The sequence below is a fragment of the Xyrauchen texanus genome, chromosome 8 (genome assembly GCF_025860055.1).
Source record: "Xyrauchen texanus isolate HMW12.3.18 chromosome 8, RBS_HiC_50CHRs, whole genome shotgun sequence".
Lineage (NCBI taxonomy): Eukaryota > Metazoa > Chordata > Actinopteri > Cypriniformes > Catostomidae > Xyrauchen > Xyrauchen texanus.
In genome coordinates this window covers 23,330,975-23,347,432 of record NC_068283.1, presented here as the reverse complement: position 1 = coordinate 23,347,432, position 16,458 = coordinate 23,330,975, and the positions used below count along the sequence as shown (strand labels likewise).

The following is a 16,458-nucleotide window of genomic DNA, read 5'->3' as shown; positions in this document are numbered from 1 at the left end:
AGAATACACATACAATAAAAATAAAGTATATAAAAAATATATATACAGTAGTTGTATTGTGGAGAATATAATTATGTGTAATCCAGTGTGAGATATAAGATTAATAAAGTGCAGTGCTGATTATTGATCTTGAGAGATCAAGTGTTCAAAAGTCTGATTGCTTGGGGTAAGAAGCTGTCATATAGACAGGGGAATAATTGGAGAAAACCTCAGAATTAAATTGCATTTGAATCAGCCCATTTGCACGTTGCATGGGCAATTTCGCCAAATCCACTTGTGCCTAGAGTTGGCGCATGCTTGCACAAAAATACCAAAACTTCATGGCCATGCCCATTGATTTAAAATGGGGCCCATTATCCATTTCATATATATTTCTTTAAATCATCATCAAGCTGTCAAAACAGCTTCTTTTACTGATCTCATGTGAGATCTACTCATAGAATGAGGCATGAAGTCCTTGATAACACATTAGTTAAGGCTTTACATGTAGTCTTGTGCTCCTCTAAATGCCTCCCACAGCGGTGTGGCCGGTGTCTGTGAGTGTTTGCAAACAGTATACCATTGCTTAGCTGTTTTGAAATTTGTTCTGAGCATAGAGCAAAGCAGAACTTTACTGTAATTATGTCGGGGCCTTAAATCAGAGCTATTCCATTCCTGGATGTCCAGAGTTTAGCTTCAATCCTGCTTTTGCACATCTGCCTGTAATTTTTTAAGTGATCCTAAAAACTGTGATTTGCTGATTCAGGTGTGTAGGATTGGATTGGAGCTAAACTTTGCAAGATGATCGCCCTACTGGATCAGAATTTGATAAATCCTGTAACACCACCTGCAGTTAGATATTGATTTTTGCAATTAGATATGTTATTTTCAACCTACATAGCAATTGGCAAGATTTTCATATACAGTTTATATATTTTGGTTTTGAAAATGTTTTAACATTTTATTGCATTTTTAAGATATTAATTTATTTTTATTACATTATTATAATATATATTATTTACACTTGAATTCTTACCTGCTGTGTTGGGGACACATCGCAGGTTCCACCCCAACTTCCTCACAGGGTGAGGCTCTGCCTCCCTCCAGCGATTGGCCAGTTAATAGCTCTTTCAGACTGTCCTCCCCCGAGGCAGATAACACAGGTACAACTCCCAGAATCCCTTACCTGCCCTATACCTTACCATCACACTTTCTTACCAACTACTGTTCAACCTTTTCCTAGCATGGGGCCTAAATCGGTAGTTGCATCTGGTGTGGCCCTTCCCCCATAGAGAACTTTCATTCGTACTGTACATTCCCTCAGTGTTGTTAGTCAGAAACTGTCCCTATGTGCAGCATGGTCACCAGCTCTCTGTGGCCCTGGTTACATCTGAAATTGGCATCCATCTCGGGTGATCCAAACACAAGTGATCAGGCTGGACAAAACGACGTCTACACCTGGAAGTATCACGTATCTCCGTTTACCATCTGAGAACAGATTTTCAAAATAGGGTCTCTACATACGTCACAAAGTATGGCATTGTGGTATTGCCTGTTGATTAAACATAAAAAAGCCAAAATTCAGCACATGGCTATTAAATATACTTCCAAATTTTAAAATCATCACAAATGTTACATTTTGAGCAGAATGCTTAGTTATTTTATTTTATATTAACTGGACTTTGAATGATTCACATGATCAGTGTCATTGCATGTTAATGTCAACTTAACCTAAGTACCATCAAGACTTGTGGATTTATATATGTAAATGCTTCTCAAACTTTTTTGATCGGATGGTTGTTGTTTTTTAAAACCCCACATAACCATTCAAATTGTGTGTAGACACTCCTTTTGTCTAGGACACATTTAAACTACAACTGAGATGTGGTCACTTGTATTTCTGACTACCTCTGAATATTGATTAAGTGATGCGATCCCAAAGTGTTTTGAATCCCATTCACAACTGTTTTTAGTGATGTCTTCTTGTGATCAGATCACCTGAGATGGATTTAAATATCAGGTGTTAATGTAATCTGTTACTATGTGAGAAGGGGTGAGAGGGCAGTGTTCTTCTCTCTTTTCTGTGAGGCATGAACTCTGATGTCACACATGGGCTTGCACCCTCACTATGTGCCCCTCTCTTTCCTGTCTGCAGTGACACCTCTACGACTCTTGAGTCTGCTGTGAAAACACCTTTCACCACCTTAGTATGTCTAATTCTGGAGCACACAGAATTGGACTCAGTAAATATGATGTCAGTTAGCATACTCACTGTGGATTTCCTCTTTTGCCCTTTTTCACACACTCAATGTTTCTGATCCACAGGCAAGCTGTCTGACATGAAGTCCACCTGGTCCCCGGGGCCCATCTCACACACCCAGGCTTCTCTGTCCCATGAGCTTTGGAAAGTCCCTCAAGGACCCCGGAACACAATGGCTCCCACACGGCCACCCCCAGGCCTGACCAACACCAAGCCCTCGTCCACGTGGGGTGGAAACACTCTCGGCCTGGTGGCTGGCTGGAGCAGCTCCTACTCCTCAGGTACCGATTACCTTAATCTATCTGAATGTCACAGTTTAATCTAACGCAGATCTAAACTATTCTTAGGTGTTTGTTTGGCCGCATAGTAAGGGTGTAACGGTAAAACATTTTCCCGGTATAAACACACAGATAAATATTTAAGTTGTAACCAATTCTTGAACTTTAGATTTCTTCATCTTTAATCCTTTAACTTGTGATCTTGAACATCAAGACACTATCTTAATCCTACAAGTTTAAAAAATAAAGAAAAAATCACAAACAGGTTAAACAATAATAATAACAAAACAAATGACAAAACATGTACAATAGTCAGATGATTATAATGAAAATATATTTTGTTATTGTTATTTGATTATTTATTAAATTAAATTGTAATTTTAATGATTATTGCCCAGGTTAACACTTCAGGTATGCATTCAGTAATTTGTTGCATTTGTGATTTTATTTTAATTCTAAACAATACCTACTGAGAATACATTTCATTTGCAGTTTTTTATTGCCATTTTTCTGCCAGTTTCACTGTCAAATTCCTACACGCCTAAAGCCATGCACTTTGTAAACACTATTTAGTCCAACATTTTACAAATAAAACACATTATTAGTATTATCATACAAATTGTTGGCCTACCGTTACACTGCACTTAGGCAAATGAACAAACAGTTGGCACATCGTAATGTTGAACGAATGCTTAAATCCGTTTGCTGCATTTATGAATGAACTTAACAGACTGGGTAACCAGCAACATTGATTGTGCCTCGTGGGTATTTTACATACCCAAAGTAATCCCAGATAGCGGACTTTAACTGCTTTGGCAGGGTAAATAACGGTCAAGCTTGTACATGTCAGTATGATGCACCCGTGTTGCACTCATGTTGCGCTCCACTCGAGCTGCACTTCTGATGCAAGCATCCCTGGCTGCAGCTTGCAGAATGGGGTGGGGCAACACATTGGGGTGTGTCGCCCCACCCATAACTTACTCTCATTGGCTGTGTCATCTTTTATAGGTGTACATGATAGGGAATGTGTTTTAAAATAGTTCAGCCCGATAATTTTTATTATAATGCTGTGGCTTTTAGTACTATGACTCATAAATAATTTTGTACCTCACGTTTCATTTCAAACAATGTAGTAGGACTGATGTGCATGGACTGATGAACAAATTGTGTTGATGTGTCTGCTGTTATTGAAATCTGTAAATCAAAAAGTTGCAATTTAACAAAACCTTCATTATAACTCATGTTTAGAGAAATGAATGATGAATTTAAATTGATTATAAAATATATACATTTTTAAAATCACCATAGAGTGAAAAGGAAAAAGTGGATCAGTGATGTTGTAATATAAACATTTTAATTTATAACCCAACATATGGTTATGAAAACCAACAGCGCCATCTACTGTACGTTAACTGTAAATTACACAATTATTCTCACAAAAGCTATAAAGATGTAAAATAAACATATTTTCAAATTTCCTAATATTGGGAGACAGAATTCAAAAACCCATGTTGTTTGTATGCAATTCTCGAAGAAACTAGAGCAGTTATGCATGCACTTTTACTCTCCCTGTTTCTGCCATAACAGCTCATCATCATGGGTGATTATTTTGCATGATTAATAATAGATTCTTATTGACCACGTTTGCTTTCTGAACGTCGTCCTTAGCTGCTCGATCTATTGATTACTGTAAGGGGGGTCCACCTATTGGTCCAATGGCGGCTTCCAATAGTGTGTCTTATCGTGTACATTAAATAATACTTTAATAAAACATGGAACTCAAATCAAATAATCAATCTTATCATTTATTGTTTTCTTTATTTCATCTCCAATTATCCAATTATGGAAAAAACCTAGTTTATGTATATATGCTCTGAATTTAGGTTTTGTATCTTATTATTATTAGTAATTCTCTCTTCTAAAAGAACAGGACTTAATTGACTGGGGCTAAACGATGAGTCGAGAACCTCATTAAAATGCAGTTCAATTTATAACATTTTTGACATGCATTTTTCTGGATTTTGTTTGTTGTTGTTCTGTCTCTCACTGTTCAAATTAACCTACCATTAAAATTATAGACTGATCATTTCTTTGTCAGTGGGCAAACATACAATATCAGCAGGGGATCAAATACTTTTTTCCCTCACTGTATGTCTTTGAAAGATGAACGAGCCAATGAGACTATGTTATGGGCGGGATGACACGTGTAGCTCCACCCCATATGTAGCCCTGTCTTATTCTGCAGGCTGCAGCAAGATCCTTCTCTTCTGATGTCCTTATGATGCACTACACCTTTGACACCTGCATGTCACCATAAAAATTGAGGGACAGTTGAATGGAACACGAGGAGGGCACAATTTAAAGATGTATTATTTTCTAGCTAAGTTTATATGATGCTGTAAATGTCGCCGATTTGGATTTTAGAAAAGTTCTGAAAAAAATCTGTCTTTATATTCATGCAATACCTTCAGTGAGAAGATTTCAACAGTGTGATAACCGTCTGTTTTAAAACCGAGGTATATTATGAAACCCTAGCATATAGAAGCAGCAGTTGAATTGTCAGTTGACTGTACTATGTGGGTGTGAATGCTAGTCAAAACTTTGAGGTCAGGAGGAGTGATGAGGATAAAATAATGGCTCTGATGTTGTAGCGAATGTGCTGTTTTGTGGTTTAATGTCTCACATGTTTCAACGTCCCAGTGCTGTGTTATGATCACACTTCCTTCATGTTTAACTGAAGCTCAGTGATTTGAGTTTTTTTTTATTTATTTTTTTTTATTATTTATTTTTTTAGAAAAACTTGATCTGTAATAGGGCTGGGTATTTAGACAGATTTCTCTATTTGATTCCCATACAGTCTATACGATATTTATTAATTTGGGTATATTTAAGTTAGAATGTCCATTGTGCTTAAGTATGAATGCAATTCTTTCTCAGCTAATGCTGTTAATTATACAGGGAACTGTTAATTATACAGGGAACCTTCTAACTTGCTACACTGCATAAATACACATTTTACAAATTATATTTATCATTATTTTTACCTAATTTAATCCATGTTTTCCAACAATAAATTGGTCTTGAAATTGCATATATATATATATATATATATATATATATATATATATATACAGTCCTGTGCAAACTTGTGAAAAATGTTGCATAGTGAGGATGTCTTCAAAAAATAATGCCATAAATAGTTTTCATTTATCAATTAATGTCATACAAAGTCCAGTAAACATAAAAAAAGCTAAATCAATATTCGGTGTTACCACCTTTGCCTTCAAAACGGTACCAATTCTCCTAGGTACTCCTGGACACAGTTTTTCTTTGTTGTTGCCAGATAGGAAGTCCCAAGCTTCTTGGAGAATTCACCACAGTTCTTCTATTTAGTCAATTACTTCTGTCTCTTTGTATAATCTCAGACTGACACAATGTTCAGTGGGGGGCTTTGTGGGGGACATGACATCTGTTGCAGGGCTCCCTGTTCTTCTAATGTAATCTTTTCTATTTGCAAATGTAATGACATTTAATGACATCCTATTGACACACTAAAGCCGAAGATATAAAATAACCATCTTAAGACAAATGCTTTTGTAAAACATCATATGTGCCTAAGACTTTTGCACAGCACTGTATAAATATGTTTCTTTTTTATGTTTTTAATCAACAACTGACTGTAAAGAACAGAATGGATAGTAAAAGAGAAATTACTTAATGATAAATGAGTTGTGTGGATCTTGTCTTTGGACACACATAACGGGGAACCAAACTTAATCTCAACATGCAGTGAACTTCATCTCCACTATACTACTATACTACTGGTTATTGAAATCTGATTATTTACCCGCCAGTGGCTAATCACATATTTTTGGTTGTATAGTGTGAAATTTAATCTCATATGTGAATGAGTTATGCATTGTAGAAGGTTTCTGCATCGAGTGAACGATCATTCATGGGATTTAAGATTCGATATCGAGGTTGATCAAATGAAGATCGTGGTCCATCGGATAATCAATATTTTTACCCAGTTCTAACCTGTAAACATTAAAGTATAAATATCCTGTTTAGAATAATTATAAATATTCGGATGTTCACAGTTAAGCGTTTTTATTTCAAAACTGCCATTTGCACAATACTATTGTAATTTGGACTGTATTTTAGTGATAAGTTCCTTTAATGGAATTATTTGAATTGCTTGAAAATTTTAAGTCAACATGAATCAGTGCAAACTATTTTACTTCCATGATCTGACAAATTTCAGACTGTAGCAGTAAATGCAATGAGAACAAATGTTTTTTGTCAGTCTGGTAATGGATTGTGAAAAGTGGCTGTTACATACCAAAATGGAGCCAGGTGCTTGGAGGACAGGGGTTAAAAAAATAAGCTAACTGATCAAATATGTACATTTTGTTTCCATGTTGACTATAAGTGTTCTCTTTCTCTCTCTGTAAGTAGGTACCACATGGAGTACAGATAGCTCCAGCAGAAGCACTAGCTGGCTGGTTCTGAGAAACCTCACCCCGCAGGTACAGTATCATGATGGCAACATGTTTTATTTCTTTGTTAACTGTGCACAGTGTTATATTTCAGCTCTCTCTCTCTCTCTCTCTCTCTCTCTCTCTCTCTCTCTCTCTCTCTCTCTCTCTCTCTCTCTCTTTGTTGTGTGCCATTTAGATTGATGGTTCTACACTGCGGACCCTGTGCATGCAGCACGGCCCGCTCATCACATTCCATCTCAATCTGACACAAGGCAACGCTGTGGTGCGCTACAGTTCGAAGGAGGAAGCTGCCAAAGCCCAGAAATCCCTACACATGTACATATATCTTTCTTTTTTTATTTTCTGTAGGTGTTGACCTCTGAATTTGTATGATGTATATTTGTATTATGAATTGGCATTCAATTTTCTCTCTCTTATAGAGATAGTTCGCCCCAAATCCCAAAAATTCTGTCATAATTTCCTCACCCTTATGTTTTCAAAACCAATATGAGTTTCTTCCATAGAACACAAAGGTGATATTAGGCAGAATGTTAGCCTCAGTCGCCATTTACTTTTAACTTTTTTGTCCATATAGTGAAAGTCAATTTGACTGAGGCAGAGTCCCTGACATTCTACCCTGACATCTTTTTTGGTGTTTTATAGGAAGTCATTTTTAAGTGAACTAATACTTTTAATGCCTGTTTTTCAGGTGTGTGTTGGGAAACACCACTATCTTAGCAGAGTTTGCTGGAGAAGAGGAGGTGAACCGCTTCTTTGCACAGGGTCAGTCCCTCACGCCCACCACCAGCTGGCAGGCCAACCCCAGCACCAATCAAACGCGGCTGGGGAGTGGAGGGACGGCGGCCACGCACCCCATCGGCCATTGGAACAGCAACAGCCTGGGAGGAGGAGCGGGCGGGACAGGGTCCGGGGGTAAAGACGAGCTGCTGTGGGGGGGTGTACCTCAGTACTCCAGCCTGTGGGGTCCACCCAGCACTGAGGATGGCAGAGTGGTTGGCAGTCCCACCCCAATCAATACGCTGCTTCCTGGAGACCTGCTGAGCGGAGAGTCTATGTGAGAGTGCCAAGCACTTGAAAGACAAGCAGACCCCCCCCACACAGAAAAATATGAAACAAAAAATTTAGCGAGCAAAAACCAAGCAAATCATTTGGTGATAATCAGCGTCAGTGGAACTGTGAACCAAGAGACAGGAGGTCACACTTGTTTAAAGGCTGCTGACCTTCTTCCTCTTCTTTTGACTTTTTTTGGTGTTATTTTTATCATTATGCTTGGGTTACAGTATTCTATAGACTTCTTATGAAAACAGGAAGAATGGTGACTAAAGGAAAAGTGAACCTTTACAAAGACTTTTCTCTAATAACTGATACCATTGTGAAAGTGTGTTTTACTACAACTGACAAGTCAAGCTGCCATTTTTTTAAATTCCTCTGGCACGAGCACATCCTGTCAGTCCAATCACATCACCACTCTCCCTTCATGAAGAAGCGTGCATCATTCCAAATAAACCCCTACTCCCTCTTTGTTGGACTGGATTCATGGCTTTTTCAGTTGTCTTGTGGATCGTTTGGATTATTTAACAGCACTAAACTTAGCCTTAACTGCTGATTAGTCCCAACTCCAGTCTTACTCAAGACCTTCTAAAAAAAAAAAAAAAACTAATCTGAGAATTGCACATTTTCTCATTTCTGAGCCAGCGGAGAGCAAAGAACTGTCACACGTTTTGATCTCACACAAGCAACAGCCTCAGCATACACATATTTGTCCTTCCTCTTTCCCTCAGTTGCCATCCTGTCCTCATTACATTTTAAAGGACAGACAGGTACCTGGCCCATCTGCACTTTGAGGCATTTCCTCTTAAGCTGAGAGGACACGTGGACAGCTGAGGGCATGTGTGTGTGCTAAATATATTAACCACTGCTCATAAAAACTGTATACAAAACCCTTTTTCAGTGGAATGGATGGAATACTTTCAAGATGGATTAATTTTGTGTCTCTCTCTTTAATTTTCCTAAATGACCTCAGTCTTTTAAGGCCCGACGGTCATCATTGTCATTTGTCTGACATGCAATATATGCCACAGACTCTTCCGTCCATCTTTACAGTGCTTTTGCTGATGAAACAGTAGGAGCTTGTTTGGGGACGGTGGAATCAAAGACTCGTCTCCTCTCGCATCCACTAAGCTTGGGACTGAGTTGTTGTTTTTCAGTGTGTAAGCCCATGGTGATGAGACATTTACAAGCACTTCCTCTACACACTCAAGGACAGTGTGACTACAGGGGTACAGGGGCTTCAAACCAAATAAAAGGTGTTTCTTGTAACCCAGTAGACAAAGTGCATTTTTTCCTGTTGTATTTGGTACAAAAGTATGGAACAAAGACTGGTTCTAAAAGGGGTGGTTTATTCATAGCACTTAGCAAGAGCGTCAAGCTCCATCTTCAATGCCAACAAATTACACATGGATGTGTGAAACTCACAAAAAAACAAAAGCAACGATGAAAAGCAATCTACAGAACTTCTCCATGCTACTTTTTGAACTCTAAATGGATTTTGGCATTTATTTTCTTGTTGTGTCTTTCCATGGTCTTTTGACTTCAAAATCAGACATTTCAAAAACGGTAGCAAAATGAAGGGATGTCTGATGAAAAAAACAAAAAAACTGAACTGACTGAAGCGTTCAAGTTTTATTTTCTTTTTCTTTTTTTTCCCTTAAGATATATATCAAAGTAAATATCACTGTTACAGTACTCCAAAATCATTAGCCTTTTTGTCTGGAGATGCTAGACGTGTTGTAATGTTCTAATTGATTCTGCGGGGCCCGCCTCCCTGGAGGCCTTGCCTACCTGTATGAAAAGTGTGGCCATTGAGTGCCTATCTGCTGTGGCGCCTCGGGGTGCCCACACTCTGACTTTTGATTCGCTGTGCCAAGCCAGGGCACCGGATGCCAGAACGGACCTGCCGCTTTACACAGCAGCTCCTTTGGACCTGGCCAATCAGTACATACTACTGCGCCAGCACTCGACCTCGTCTCAACTTCACTCTCATAAACTCTCCCTCTCATGCAAAGATCACTTTAGCTGGAAGTGGACAGGTTCGTTTTTATGTCATTTTTATGGTTGACTGGTTTTTCCCTCTTGGAATTGCCAGTGTTGTTCATTTTTATGTCAACATTGCTGTTGTTATTGTTGTTTGCGATTTGTTGTTGATGTTATTGTTATTTTGCGCTTTTATTTTTTTAGTTAGTGTTTTTGTGTGTGTGTTTGTAAATGCAGTGGTCTCTACGGTAGCTGCTCTCACCAGCCCCTTTTGCTGCGCATATGCAGAAACACTCTGATTAAGAGGCACACTTCAGTGTAAATGGCGACCGCTAATGTTGTCATGGCAATTGATTCAGAATCACGTGTAGTGATGGAATTGTAACAGTGAGTTATTTGTGGTTACTCTGAAAGTGATAGTTCACCCAAAAAAAAATTTATCTTGTCATTTACTTGTTCTCATGTCAATCCAAATGACTTTCTTCCATTGATTGCAAAAGGAGATGTTAGGGTTGCATGATTGACAAATTGACAATTATTTCCTTTGATATTGTTATTGCGAATCATTTAGATCAATAGACAATTAAAATATTTATGATCTCATATTTGGGTGAACTGTCCCTTTAAGCATTAGTGGCAGACCGTAGTGGCATAATGAAGGATAGGCTCTAGCGTCAGTGGTGCTCAGTTTGTCTTCTGCTTCTCCATCACTTCCCATATCTCTCTTTCTGCCTCTCTTGTACACTTTCCTCAACTCCGTCTTAGCCCTGCCAGGCCATACTCACACTGGTGCTTATGACAAAGGGTAGACAGAGTACACTACTTACCTGGTCACCTCTTTTCACAGTAATAAAAGCAAACGATAATGGAGACTCGGCTCTCTACTTCTATGCAAAGACTGACGAAGAGGTACAATTCACAGCCTTCAGCTCCAATCTGTAGTTCTCTCCGAGCCCACTCTACAAATCACCAGTTCCATTCTGTGCTGGCAGCTTCCTTATCGTGTGGCCTAAAGTAAGAAACCGGCCCCACTTGTTTTAACTGATGATCAGGCTCTCTGTTTACTCTGAATGATTATCTCTTACATTATGTTCATGCAGTCTCAGGGCAGCCTCAGAGAACCCCAAACGGTCCTATCTTTTAAGAGGAGGGAGTTTGTTTTTATAAAATCATCTGGTGTGGCTTTAAAGATGCTCCAAGTCCTTAAAAATGAAAAAAGTGGGCAAGTATACTTTGAATTTAAGTCCCTACTCTTGATTTTTAGAAGAAAATGTTAACCTAGATGTAACTTGAACTTTGCATTAATCATATATCTATTCAACCGGGACTATATTTGTTTTGATGTTGACTTTATTAGTTGTTTGTGTAAAGAGCACATGGAGATGGAGAGGTAGAATGCAGGTTGGCACCAAGATAGTCGGGTAGCACATTGTCCCAGGTATAAAATAAACACCTGGGAGGACTGCTGAGAATTAAACAGGGTATCCAGAATGTTTTAGGTGCACTGTAGATGGTTTGCATTGAGTACATCTTTTATTTAAACCAAAAAGGGTTTTGTATCATTGTAAAAAAGAAAAAGAAAAGGAAACTTTAATTCTGTAGTAACTCTTGACTTAAGTGCTTCTCTCTGCAAGCCTTGACGCCCTGATATGGCGGACAGATGACTCTGGGGTTGCTGTATTGATGGTATTAAATTCTGTCTTGACCCGATACTAAGGGGACAGAGCAGATGTTTTTTTTTTTTTTTCTCTCTCACAGGTCTTGTATCAGGAGGCCTGGGGCACATTGCCAGTTGATAAGTCTTAAAAGGGGACAAAAATCCCTTTCTGGAAGATATTGTTTTTCTTTTTGTACTTTGAACTCAAGTGACACTAGTAACAATCTCTATTGCCTGTTTTTGAAGATAGATATTTATATTTTAACTGCCTTTCAGCTGTACCCGAGACCACAGATTGAAAAAATGATAATAACATCCAAAATATGTTTAATTTCAGAGCAATGCCTGGCAGACTATAGTCAACTAGCCAATAAGTATCCAGTCCTCCACGGTGGGCATATTGGGTCTTTATATGTATGACTAATGTACTTCAGCTCCGAGAAAAAGGCTCAAATGCAATTTAAGATTAGGCTGCTTTGACAGGGCCTGGGTGGAGATGAGCTCTGAGAAAAACAAATCCTCTTTCTTATGGGCCCTGGCAAAAATATGCACATGCTGGTTGATATACATGCTCTGAAATCCTGTGTATGTATATAACTGGTTCCCTTTTTCCATTTACCTTAACTTTGTTTTTCAGACCCAAGAAACCCCTGAGTCCCATTTCCTTCTCTCTGTTAATGACCTAGATGATAAAAAGCATAAACATATCAAAATTATACAAATGAAAACAAAAATACTTGAATCTAAAGAAGCGCCAATAATGTAATGTGAAAATTGTTTTGTAATAATTTTGTCATTCATACACTTCCAAGCTTTTTGATAACATCACTTCAAACTGAATGGAAAAAAAAAGAAAATAAGAAAAAAAAAGAAAATGCAAAATGACATTGGTTGTGAGTGTTTGCACAAGATTGCGTGTACTGTATGACGGATAAATGTGTTAGTTTGCCTATATGAGTGCTAAAGGGTTCAAACCTATGTATGCTTGTGAATACAGTGGAATTGTTTGCGCCTTTGTTTCATTTTAAGCATCTTAGAAGTTTTTGTCTCTTTTTTTGACTAGTCAAAAATATATTCAGATGTGTATTATTGTATCTGTTATTAGCTTTGTTAATAGAGTTTCACTGAGTGTCTGCTTCCCCTCAGTCAGCTAATCGTACAACATGATATTAAAGTACTAAGGGGACATGGTGACAATTCATGTGTTAATGTTTACTCAAGGACTTATTAAGAAAATAACAAGTGTGTTTTTTATGTTATACGATTATCTACCTTATAGTGGCTTTTATTGTGGAATAATCCATGAAAAAAGAAATGGATTATTATGAGTATTGCACCATTTTTGTTTTCAGATTATAAACAGAAAGAAAAATGCAAAATACTAACAAAAAATTATATTCATACAAAATGTGGGGGGATATCTTTTCAAAGAATTGTGGCCATAGATTGATGTAAAGGGACATGTAACTAACATTACACCATGGTGAGCTGAATAGACATCTAAAAACGAGTTTCTTACAAGACTTATTTCAGAGGTGCCTAACTTTCTGTTTATATATATATTACACACACACACACTACTGGTCAAAAGTTTAGTGTCACTTAATCATTCTTTATTATTATTTTTTTCACATTTAGAATAATAGTAAAGTCATCAAAACTATGGAATAACATAAATTGAATTATGGGAATTGTGTTTTGACTTAAAAAAATCCAAAATAAATCAAAACTGTTAAATTTTAGCATCTTCATAGTAGTCCCCCTTTGCCTAGAATTTGCAGAAATTAACTCTTGACATTTACTCAACCAACTTCTTGAAGTATCACCCTGGGATGCTTTTTAAACAGTATTGAAGGAGTTCTCATCTATGTTGGGCACTTAGTGGCTGCTTTCCTTTATTATTTGGTCCAAGTCACCAATTTCAAAAACATAATTTTTTGTATTAAATTTTAGTTTTATAATTAAATGAATAAGTTGGCAAAATTATATTTTTGTCTACAAAACAAATTTCACACATGTAAGCATACACCTTCAGATCAAAAGATTTTTAAGATCATGAGAAACATTTCAGTCAAGTGACCCCAAACTTTTGACCAGTAGTGTGTGTTTGTGTATATATATATATATATATATATATATATATATATATATATATATAACAAATATTTCTGTTCTAGTTTTGTTCATCTTTGTGCAAGGACACCAACAGTTTACAAGCTTTTCATGTTTTTCTGAAGTTCAAGGAAATGAAACTTGTTATGGGAATGTCAAGAAAAAGTGTAAAAAAGAAAAATGTCCTAAAGGTCATCTACTTCCATCAAATGAATAACAAAAAACACTTTACCGAATGAAGATTTTTATGCTACGTGCAAAACTCTGGGATTGATCAGTGTTGTTTTTTGTTTGTTTGTTTCTCTTATGTTTATGTCTGTTATCTTTTGAAAGCCTGAATTTTTTGTTTGTATTTGAAAGAAAAAAAAAAGACATAATTGTTCACTATCTTGCACACACAAAAAAAGTGGATCATGTCTCAGGAAGGCAAGGGTTCCAGAGTTCCAACTCCACGCCATTTAATGTTCGTTTTTAGAGAAAGAGGATAACCGAAAACAAATAAGCACTGATGGTTATGGATTTCAGAAGAAAAAATACCTTTGTTTCTAAATCCATAGCAGTTACATATTTACCAAATAATGAACTCTTATTGAACTTTAAAAAAAATGGAGTGCTTTATATATAAATCTATATATTGAAATTGCTTTACATTTTAAACAAAATGATCAATGATTTTGATTGTTCAAAAGACGGTGAAAGAACATACAAATTATGTATGTTGTAATCTTTATTGTATTTTCTTAACATGAGGTCCCTTCCTGTTGAAATCAGGACCATTGTGCATTACAATTTCTTTCCTCTTTGTCATTGTCTCTTGTGGCGGGTATTACATAATGAAAAAAGGAAGAGTGGGGGGCAGGGTTTTGTGTCAGTTTGATCGATTTAAAGAGGAAAAAGCTGGTTTATAAGGATCATGATCTATGCACGGGGGGGGGGTCAGGGGGAGGGGGGGGGGGGTCCTTTCATTGTGCTCATTCATGCTCTGTTGTCTCCCTCCCCACCAACCCCATCCATCTTATTTCCCATGTTTCATGTATCTTACATACAGTACATCGCCATGCTGTGTATTCCGAAACCAATGAGCGTATCTTTCTGAAGCACTGTGGGGGTCTTTTTGTAGCCCATAACTTTCAAGGTTGTCTGTGTTGAGTGAGTGAGTGAGTGAGTGAGTGAGTAGATATTGATTTGCTTTGCCTTTGATTTTAGATGTTAAGGAATATGTCTGTACTGAGATTTTAAGAAGTCAGTGGCTTTTAATGTCTGTTTGTTTTTTTCAATCTCTCTTTCTCTCTCCTCATAGAATGTGATTGTTGATGACATGCAACGATAAAAATGTTTTGAATTATGGAGCTTCTTTCAAACAATTAATAAATTGCATTTTTGTTCTTGGCTGTAATGAATTTTATTTGCTCATTGCATAGCAGTGCTACATTTAAGTATAGCGATATATAGGCCTCCTTATCCTATGTAAAAGAAGTCTAAAACCAATATAATCAACATTCTTGTATTAGGCATGCAGTTATGACTTCATATTACAACCTCAAGTCCCAAAAAGTTCTTTTTTCAAAAATAATTTCAACGCAAATCAATATTTTGTCCATGTATTTATTTGGTTAGTAGCCGTGTAATAAGCGGGATAATGTAGTCAGCCAGTTGTTATCGCACAATAAACCCAGACAGGGTGATCAGGACCCCAATGCGAAGCGGTAAAATGCTGTATTAGAAGGTGGATGAACACCACCAAACACATGAAATATTGAGTTGAGTTTAATTGATTTTATTAGCATACTTCTAGAGATTGCACAGTGACACAAGAAATAGGAAAGAAGACTCACAATTGCTGGATGACCGGTCAGAATTGAGTATTCCAGAGACCTGTGTAGTAGCTGTAACAACTACTAGTACAACCACAATTGCCTTTAGACTTCAACATGTTCCTTGAATGGATGTTATACTGATACATGGACACTGAAACTGTATATATAGTTGAACAGAAAATGGAAATCAAAAATTATTTGCCAGCATTTCAGAATTCCATTCCCTAATGCTCTTCCACATTTGTCCTCTTGGGAGATGAATAGTGACTCTCCAGCATCTTCCCCCTATTCAAGATGGGTGCAGGTGCTTCAGGATCCCATTGAAAGACTCGAAAGCAGATTGTACTGCTGCTTGTTCCTTGTAAACTTGACATGTCTTCATAAATTGGAATTGTAGTTTGAGGCTCTTTTTGAGCATGTGCCTTTTTCTAAGGAATTAAATGTATAACCATTTTAGACACCTCATTAATATACAAGAACAAGATGTTTTCATCACACTTGTTATATGCTAAATGACATGTTCAGCTGTGGAGAGATCTTACGTAATGTGCTGCAGAGACAGTGATGACTGAGTGTAGGAGTAAACACTCCTACAGAGATGATGTAGATGACCAAAGAATGACTGCCACAGGAACATGGCTCATCTGAACCAAACAAAAAGAATACGTCAGATGTGAGCTTGTTTTTCTAACACGGCCAAATATAAATTAGACTATCTTAAGAGGTTGTTTTTATATCCATTTATTTTTTTCTAAGAGGTCCAGTGCATTCAATCAAGATTTATTGAGCCAAAAACAGTCACAAGTGTTAACTGTTTTCT

The 16,458-nt window shown here is 37.2% G+C and overlaps 1 protein-coding gene across 4 annotated transcripts in view; it reads left to right on the top strand.

Moving 5' to 3' along the window:
• tnrc6c1 (trinucleotide repeat containing adaptor 6C1) overlaps window positions 1-15,206 on the top strand; it is an 89,146-nt gene extending 73,940 nt beyond the window's left edge. The window contains exons 19-23 of one of the 4 annotated variants that reach the window (XM_052131485.1): window positions 1,041-1,142; window positions 2,305-2,520; window positions 6,976-7,046; window positions 7,195-7,334; window positions 7,708-15,206. In XM_052131485.1, the coding sequence (XP_051987445.1) occupies window positions 1,041-1,142; window positions 2,305-2,520; window positions 6,976-7,046; window positions 7,195-7,334; window positions 7,708-8,077 (899 nt within the window). In that variant the 3' untranslated portion in view covers window positions 8,078-15,206. Of the gene's footprint in view, window positions 1-1,040; window positions 1,143-2,304; window positions 2,521-6,972; window positions 7,047-7,194; window positions 7,335-7,707 lie in introns of all 4 variants that reach the window. The other 3 variants (XM_052131488.1, XM_052131487.1, XM_052131486.1) reach the window with 3 other exon arrangements.
• The last annotated feature ends 1,252 nt before the right edge of the window (window positions 15,207-16,458 follow it).